Consider the following 9,695-nt stretch of genomic DNA (forward strand, 5'->3'; position numbering starts at 1 on the left):
TATCTCCTTTCAGTTTCCCCTCCAAAAAAAAAGAAAATAATAAAATAAAACCCCCAAAACTAAAACAATCCCAGTTCCCTCCCCCCTCCTGCTGTTCAGCACGCCACCCTCTCCCACTTCCTGGCCCTGTCTTTCCCCTACACTGGAGCATAGAACCTTCACAGGGCCAAGTATACTTCTTAAGTAGCAGAAGCCCAACAAGGTCTCCAGAGCTGAAGGTTGCCCAGTTTCCTCTACTGCCTGACCAGAGTTGTAGTGTTTGTTTGCCTGTGATCAAATTCCCTGGAAGAGTTAGAAAGAAGGTGTATGATTGTGAGCCAGTGAGAGGAAGAGTAAAACAAAGTCACACTAAAAACCCTTTCCAAAGTAAAATAAATGTCTCCCAGGAATTAGAACAGCCTCCGTTCAACTTTAAGACACTCTGTTCTATTAAAGATGGTCTTCTGACCCCTCAGGCATGTGTGCTCACATGCACATACCCACACATAGACAGACAGGCAGACACACACACACACACACACACACACAAACACACACACACATTTAAAAAAAGGTTTCTCTGCAGTTCTTTTGGGGTTTTGTAACTAGAAATGAGTTCTAGAAAGGTCCATAACAAGATTGAAAAGTAGAGGGAAGGATAGGGTCTGAAATACTTTGTGTGTTCTAATGCTTGAGCTCTGGAGCGTGTCTTTGGCCTGTCTCTTGACCTGTGGCCTAAGGCAGGTGCACTGAGGCTTTTCGCCTCATTGTTTCTTTCTTGTCCTGTTTTGAAGATGACTTTGAAAATGCCAAAAGCAAAAGTATAGGTCGGAATCCACTTGAGTTCCCCTTTTCTTTATCCTTACTGCAATGTGCAATAACCACCTTTGCCCTCCCCTACCCCTTGCAGAAAAATGATTCACTCTGTGATCCACCGCTGAGCACAGTGGTTCTCAGTATATAGGTCATGACCCCTTTGGGAGTCAAACGACCCTTTCAGAGGGGTTGCCTAAGACCATCAGAAAATTCACATATTTACATTATGATTCATAACTAACAAAGCAGCAATGAAAATAATGTTATGCTTGCGGGTCACCACAATACGAAGAACTGTATAAAAGGGTCGGAAGGTTGAGAACCATTGGTACTGTGATCCTAGCCTCCTCCCTCTGACCTGTAGGATGGTCCCACCAGCTCTCTTTGGTTTCTGTATCTTACAGCTTTCACACTCCAGTGAGGCTTTCACAATTCCAGAAAATGTTTCCTTTGGGGCAGCTCCTTTCTTTCACAGATGTTCTGAGAGAGTAATCTACAGACACCGCTCAACTTAATTTTTTCTCATCCCATCCCATCTCTTCTCCAAAATTCTTCTCACATAAGACTCCAGGAGTCACGTGGGCATGTTTCTATGACTGTCTCTCTTGGGGTCTGCTATTCTGTGTCAGTGGTGCGTTCTAATCCACTATGCAGAGGGAGCACAGTGAGCTTTACTGTTGATGCTGAGGGTTCAAGTGTTTACCTGATACTTGGGGCTGCTTCCTGGGGTAACTTTGTCATCTTGAGCATTGGAATGTGCACCTAGGGTAGTCAAGAACAGCTTTCCCGTGGATTCTGAGAAGCTGGGGCAGCTCTCCAGACTGCCCCACTGTCCTACTGGACCAGCCAAGAGCCTAAGCTTGCATCAGACAGAGACTCGTAGAACACCCCTCCCCCCTAGTCTTTAAAAAAAAAGTAAAATAGTATATTATAGTTCATTCACAAATCTTTATTTTACCTTGCGTTTGTATAAAAGCCATAATGTCCACTTCCCTCATGTTTTCTTTCCCCAACCTTGGGAAACCCTTCTTAATAACTTTCTTAATAACCTTGGGTTTACAATCATCACCAGAGTGTGAGGTGATTTCCAGTGTCTGGGTGGTGCTCAGGAGCTACCTGCTGAAAGAGTTAAATCCCACGAGCAGCAGCCCTGAGTGCTGATAAGCAATTCAGCTGATGCTGCATCTTCTATCCAGTTGGCCATCTGGGAGTGCTTAATTTATGACTGAAATGCTGGGTCTAGATGCTATTGTAGTCTCTTCAAAGCTTGCAAGGCAGGTTTTTTTTTTTTCATATATTTCTTAAAGAGAAACTGTTAAAAGTCAAGTTGGAGTATGTTCAGAAATGTGCCTACTTTCCTTTATAAATTTGTGCAGGCTACCCAGCTAAAACCCTCATCATTGTTTGTTCAGGGAAGACACTTCTTTGGAAAGAGCTCTGTTAAATACTGCAGGTAGTAAATCTTTCTCTACCCGTGTCCTTCCATACATACAAAAAGAGAAGAAAAGTAAAAATTCAAGCTGAATTCACTTTTGCCTCCATAAACAGGAAAAACATCAGTTTCTTTTCTTTTTCTTTATTAAAAATTTACATGTTTAGATAGTTGTGGTTTTCCTCCTCTACAGTATTTCTGGATGTTAGAGGGTCCTTGCTTTTGGTTTTGGTGGAACACTGATGCAGTGAACAAGTAGGTGTTCTATGTGGTTCATTCTCTCCTTGTTCAGGAGAGTTGGAGATTCTGCAGGGCAGTGGAGTTGCTCTTGGAGATCTGACTAGGCTTCTCAAAGATCACTGGAAATGCACTCTCCCTTTTCCACGCTGTCAGTGTTGTCTGTGTGTATTTAAATTGTCTATGTTACTAGAACAACTGCTAATTCTGCCCCTAGTGTATCTGTAACTGATGATGTACTTCTCCACTCTTGTTCGCAGAGGGACCTATCAGGGCACAAGAACATTGTGGGCTACATTGATTCTAGTATCAACAATGTGAGCAGTGGCGACGTGTGGGAAGTTCTCATTCTCATGGACTTCTGCAGAGGTGTGTGTCAACCCTCCTGAAGCGCTTGCTTTTGGAGTTCAATGGTCGAGGACATGGGGATCATCTCATGTACTGTCCATTGCACTCTGAAGAAAATGCTCTGGTTTCACAGATGGGAAAGCTGATGCAGGCCATTGCTGCTCGTGGTTATTTTCATGACTACTAGGGCTATGGTACAGGTACAATGAATTAAGAGCAATAGGTAATTCCAGGCCCTGTCTCCATTAGCTATAGAAAGATTTGTCTGTGTATATAAATGAGATCACATGAAAATGAGAAAGAGTGTGTTCTTTATTGAAGGTTTAACAAACAGTGAAGGCATACAGTAAAAGCCCAGTGCTGATCTCACAGTGACTGCAGCTTTCCTGCTTCTCACACTCCACTCACAGTACTGCCCTCCTGTGTTGGAGTGAAAGCATCCTTTCTGTCTGTAGAAGCGACCCTTTGTCTTGCTCCAGGGCTGTAATCCTGATAAAGCTACATTGAGGGTCCTCTGCTTTCAAGTATAAATACATGAAAGCTTGAAATTTCATCCATTTATCCTGAGAAATCCAAACTGTAGTTCAGATGTGTTGGGAGCTGATATCTCATGCACCCATGGCTTGGAGATTTGGGTCTTTGGCCTAAGCAGCTGACGCAAATAAGCTTGGGTCATTGCCTTACTGTTTAGTGCCCTGTTTTGTAATTGCCCTTATTTCCAGTAACATCTTCTGATTTTAAAGATATCATCCATAAATTGTTTCTTATCTGGTAGATGTGATGTTAACCAATAGTTTTGGCCTTTGTTGATTACTGATCTGATTTTGTAAAATGCCCCAAAATTTGAACTTCACAATTTATTATCTTTTGACCATTCCCTTTTTTTCATAGGAGTTTTTAGGTGCCAGGCAGTAATAGGACTTGAATCTGGATAATTTTGTAAGATTTGTCACCAGTCTTTTGTTCTCAGAGAGAAAAATGTTGCTATAACATTTCATAGGCCAAGCGAGAGAGAGACTGAGCTCCCCCAGAGTTAAAGACTTCAAAATGGAGATAGCGCCATCTTCTTCTACTCCCTGGATCTGTTGTGCTCTGTAATTCCTGCCAAAATACATGGCTGTGCCTTGTCTCCTGTTCTGTGGGGACATGACTACCAGGCAGCAGTAACTGATGATGATGTCAGCTCTGCTTCTGATCCTGAGGATACAATGAGGGCAGCACACATCTACATGCGTATCAGAATAATTTGGTTTTGATATGTCAGAGGAGACATTGGGTTGTAAGAAAACGAATCCCAAGCAGAGACTGGAAACTTCGGGTTTAGTGCTGGCTTGGCCGTGATCAGCTTCTGCCTGGAGAGCTGTGAGTGCCTTGATCAGAGTGACAAGTCTGCTGGTTAATGTCTTCTCCCTTGCTTGCTCTACCTGTCTCAGGAGGCCAGGTGGTAAACCTGATGAACCAGCGTCTCCAGACAGGCTTTACAGAGAATGAAGTGCTGCAGATATTCTGCGACACCTGTGAGGCTGTGGCCCGCCTGCATCAGTGCAAAACTCCCATTATCCACCGGGACCTGAAGGTAACAGACTGGCCACTTGGTGGAGTGTGCGCTCACTGAATGTTTCTCTGTGTCCCAGGGCTGCAGTATGTACCGAGAGGGCAGGAAAGAAGTTGACACCATAGTTCCAAATGCCGAACTCACATTGACATTGGGGAGAGAAAATACAAAGAAAAACCACAATTCAGATAGCAACTAGCCTCCAGAACTTTAAAATTTCAAATGCCTGATCTCATATGTTTATTACTGTATTCCTAAATTTTTTAATGGTCTGGAAAATTAATATATTAATTGAAGTAGCTTATAAATAATGATACTTACAGACAAGCAGAGTTATTGTTGTTATGCTAAGGATTGTACACAGGCCTTGCTCATACTAGGTAAGTACTATTCCTCTGAATTACATCCCTAGCCCTCTTTCCTATTTTGAAAAATTCACCAATTATTTTTAATAATTGGTTCTGATTACCATCACTTTGCCTTGTATCTTTGATATTGAAGTCACATAACAACATTTGCAACCTGAAATTGTTTAGGGTTGAACTTAGCATTTATTGAGCACCAACTGTGTACTAAATACTGAACTTTATACAGACTGTCTTAGACATCTCCATTACATTTCACAGGTGAGGAAAACTAAGTAGCAGAGAGGCTTTGTGTCTTACCCATGTTCTTACAAGTAGGAAACAGCAGTACTGGAATTTAAATCCAGCCTTTCTGTTTGAGATTTCGTATTTCTCTGCCTCTACACTATCATGTGGGTTATGGCAACTGAACTGTAAGAGTGTAGGAAAATGTCTCCCTGCAGCCTTTGACTCCTTCAGTTCCCTGGCCTCCCTGGACCTCTGAGGTTTCATGGCCTCTCCAGCCCTTCCTACCCAAGCTCCTCAGCTTATTCCTCAGGTTATCTCAGCTGTGGATCTATCCTCTCCAAAACATAGATAGCAGTGTCTATTATGGAACTGTGTGAGCCTAGGCTAGCCTGAGTGGGATCTATTTATTCATAGGCAAAACTGAAGAAAGCCCCCTCTTGGCCTACCTAGCCTGTGTATGGCCTCTCTTTCCAGTTCTATATAGGACATGAACTCAAAATGTTCCTAGTCCTTAGGCTCTTTATGTCCTGAAAGTAATCACAATAGAAGTACTGTGTTGTGCAATGTTCTCTTTGGATGTTATTGTAGTGCTTCGATTACTTCCTCGCAGTTTTAATTTTTATTTCTTTGAGGAAAGATACATCATTGAAACCAGGGGGTCAAATCTGGGAAGATCAATTATACCAGCCTTCACTGTTTGCCAGAGAAAGCATGACTGCTGCCCCCATAGCTAATTAAATTATCCATCAGAATAGAGACGGGGTTGTTTTCCTGTTTTTTTTCTTTTAAATTTATTTTGTTGTATTAATTTGTGCTAGTAGTCCATGCACTTAAGAGTTCAGGATGAACAAATATATTAAGGTTGAAAAATCACAGATGTCACCTCTTTTGTCACAAAAGAGACTTTGATCTCATGGAGTGGCAGAGTAAGGGCTCTTATCCTAAGTTTTAAAACACAAGGCTGAGGTGGGAGTAAGCCAGGGATATTTCTAACCCTCTCCATTTCTCAGAGGTATTACAGTCTCTGAAACGCCTTGATGCCAAGCTATTTGGTGTCGTGTTGAGATTCAGAGAGGACGGTGAGAAGTAACTTTCCAGGCCCCTTAACAAAGACTCTGTGCAGAGTTTGGGAGTGACAACTTTATTAATAAGACTCTTCAGCTGTTAGGCTGGGAAATAAGGTCAGCAGCACTAAACCCCAGAGACCTCAAGTATTGAGTAAGCAATGGTGTGATGGTTTGTCCCTGAAGTGTTCCCACAGGTTCCTGTTCTGAATGCCTTTGCCCAGTTGGTAGGGCCTTTAGGAGGTAGGGTCTCACTGACATAGGGAGATCACTAGAAGTGAACATTTTACCAATTATAGCCTGCTCCCTGGTGTCAGCCTTTCTCTGTGTGCTGCTCAGTTCACTGTGATATAATGCACCACTCCCGTGCCTTGCCCTCTGGGACAGATGGAAATGCCCTGAAACAGTGAACCAAAACAAATCTTTTCTCCTGGAAATCATTTCTGTCAGAAGCTTTGCTCACAGCAATACAATAGTGACTAAGACAAATGGCAGCTAGTCACAGGCTTGGTTCCCCAGGACTTTTCCCAAGCAGTGTGGCTGTTGTTGCTCTGCCAGTGCTCAAAGGTGTGTAAATCCAGCAGGTTCTTTCCCTTGTTAATCTCAGTTTGTTCCCTCCCACTTCCCCTGTCCATTGTCATTTGCTCTTGCTTGGACCTACTTCTAGTCCCTCATGCCCTGCCCTCATTGTCTATCTTTTATTCTTTCTCCTCGTCTGCAAAGCTCCTAAACTTACAAATTCAAACTGCCTCCTAAGTGCTCCTAAGTACTTTTCCTCAGTCTCCCTTTGTCTGCCCTCTGCTCCCTTCCTTCTCTCTTACCTGTCTGAACTACTCATTAACTGCATGGTATACAGCATGGCAGGGGAGGAAGGGCTCAGAAGTCAGGCAACCTGATGCTAAATTCTGCCCCACCAGCCTGAGTTCAGGTAAACTGAGTACTTGTCTGGCCTGTCTTTTTCCATCTGTTAAGGGGGACAGCAAAGCTTAATAAGGATTACATGGGGCACTGTAAGTGAAAGTGCATGAGGTATCGATTGTTTGGCAGGTGGTACTGAGTCCAGTACTGGAAGTAATTTAACACTCCTGCCTCAGTACTTCATTCCTGTGCCTAGTTTTAACTCTTAAATCCATTACCTCTTCCAAAGCCATGCATATTGTATCCCCCCAGCAGTGACAGCATTGTCTTATAATACTCCTGTTCTACATCCAGGTTAGCCTTGTGCTGGCCCAGCTGCTGGCTTACTCCCATGCATCAGATCTTCAGACACATGTCCATCGCAATGCCTCGCTTCTGCTTCCTGCTCAGAATGCTCTGTTCCTGAATGGCCCACAGCTGCTGCTTGTCATTCCCATCTCCTCCTTTGAGAGGCCTCGAATGACTGTCATATGAAGTAGCATTCCTTTTCAGTTTACCTATATTTAACCTGCTGGGATTTTTTTTCATAGCATTTTTAATATCAGACAACTATAATTATTTTCTTATGTCCACTTGGACTTTAAATTCCATAAGAGATTGAATTTTGTTTTTCTACAGCCTTATCCCTAGACATAGAAGAATACTTGACATATTGTAGGACTTCAACCATGTTTCTTTCATAAATAAATGGCAGTAATATATTTGTCAGGGAACTTACAGATTATTTTGACATATGTTCCCTTATTTGCTTCATTGTGATAGTGATGGAAATGTTATCAGCCCCACTTGACAGATAAGAAAAAAGAAACTTGCAGATTTAAGTAAGGTCAAATATCAGAATTTTCTTGAAGTCTTCACCCTGAGTCTAGCATCATCATTGAGTGCTTTGGTGGTGATGATGATGGACAGTAGCCAACAGTGGCTAGACTGGCCCTGGAGGTTTTCACAGGACACTCTGAGAAGGTGTGGAGAACGTAGTGTGCCAACAAGCAATTTCACCTTCGGAGGTTCTGCCCCTAGCTCACATGGATAAAGTAGCTGGAACAGACTGCCATTCATGCCAGGCCCCAGTGTGTCTTGCCTTACTCTTCTTTGTCTGCTTAGCTCCTCTCTCCTTGAAAGTGATTTTTCATGCAGTAATTACCACTGTTCATTATGAATTCACTTTTCTGGGTTTTTAGATAGAGGGTCATTCCATATTAGAAGTATAGATTCTGACTTGCAAAGGGGGAGGACACATAAACTTGGAAAAGCATGGTTTCATGTAAGTCCTATAAGGTACATGAGGCCAGGGAGAAAAATCATCTCTAACCAATCCTGAGGAAATGATTTCACAGATTTTAAGGATGCCTCCTGAAGATACTGTTGAAGGGCTCATAGGTTGACACATCACCATGTCAAAGGCATTGTGCTGTCCTAGGGAAGGAAAACATAATGTGTCAGAAGTTAGCTACACATGCATAGTCAAGTTCTGAGTCGTCAGCCAGATCAAACATTGGCAAGCTTTGCCAGCAGAAGGGCAGATATGGATGTTTTAGGCATGTTAGCCATAGAGTCTTCACTGAAGTGCTCAACTCACTGAAGTGCAGTAGAGAAAGACCTGTTAGCCAGATTCCATTACTGTGACAAATACCTAATAGAAACAAAAGGAAGAAAAATTATTTTGGTTTGCAGTCAGGAGTTTTCAGCCCAGTCATCTAATCCATTGCTTTGGGTCTGAGGTGAGGCAGAATGTCATGGTAGGTGCATGTATAGGAAGCAGAATGAAACAGGAAGGGAACTGGGGGCCAAATAGAACCTTTAAGGGCACATATCTAGTGACCCACCTCCTAAAAGCTCATTCATTTGTAAGCTCTTGTGTAAATCAGTTCACTAATGAAATCAACACTCTCACGATCCAGTCACCTGTAGTAATTGGATGTACTTGCTGAGGACCTAACTTTCAACACAGGGAACCTTCTGATGGACACTTTGTTTATCTGCAACATGTAGACTGCAGAATACGTAACCTGGGTGTGACTAGGTTTGGCCTGGAGGCCTCTCCAACCCCCTCCTGTGGACAGTAAATTATACATAGGTATTTTGGTAGTCACAGAAGGCTTTACCAGCAAAGTTTTCTAGAATGGCTGATTTGGCTAATGGAAAGTGAGCATTGGAGAAGAGAACAGATTAGATAATACAAAGGAAGCACAGACAAACCCTGAACAAACAACTGGTCAAAGTGACAGCTTACATTGTTGACTAGATTCCATTCCGGGGCATTTCTGAATATAAAGAGTTAAGAAAGTCTGCCCAGAAGCCTAGTCCCATGTCCTCACAGCTGCCCATACAGCTCAGAGCTGGAGGTAGGCATAGGGTCTTGAGAGATTTACTTCTGACCTTCCTGCCATGGCAGCAATGGAGTTGTGTCTTTTCTTAGGGTATATAGCTTAGGTTCACTTCAAGTTCTGTTGCTCACTAGCCAAGTTACAGTATTGACTGAATTACCCTGAGCCTTACTTTCTCCAGCTCTAAGGTGGGAATATTAATCCATGTACTGTGCTCAGTAAAGTAATACTGGCAATAGCTGTTGCTTATTAAATGTGATCTGTTATTTATGTTATATCTTCTAGATTAGACTGAAAATATTAGTGCTACTTTGTTGGGATATTTTCCCCTCTGGAGATAAGGACCCAAACCCAGACCTTGTGCTTGCTAGGCAAGAGCTCTACTATTAAGCTAAATCCCCAGCCCCTTATTTTGGCTTTTTTTTT

The 9,695-nt window shown here is 42.6% G+C and overlaps 1 protein-coding gene across 10 annotated transcripts in view; it reads left to right on the forward strand.

The window, feature by feature from the left end:
* Positions 1–9,695, forward strand: part of Aak1 (AP2 associated kinase 1) — a 155,225-nt gene that overhangs the window by 84,525 nt on the left and 61,005 nt on the right. For all 10 annotated transcript variants that reach the window (XM_031382444.1, XM_031382445.1, XM_031382451.1 and 7 more), the window contains 2 exons: positions 2,725–2,833; positions 4,246–4,388. In XM_031382444.1, coding sequence (XP_031238304.1) covers positions 2,725–2,833; positions 4,246–4,388 — 252 coding nt within the window. The remainder of the gene's footprint in view (positions 1–2,724; positions 2,834–4,245; positions 4,389–9,695) is intronic.

The sequence above is a fragment of the Mastomys coucha genome, unplaced genomic scaffold (assembly GCF_008632895.1).
Source record: "Mastomys coucha isolate ucsf_1 unplaced genomic scaffold, UCSF_Mcou_1 pScaffold20, whole genome shotgun sequence".
NCBI classification, from domain to species: Eukaryota; Metazoa; Chordata; class Mammalia; order Rodentia; family Muridae; genus Mastomys; species Mastomys coucha.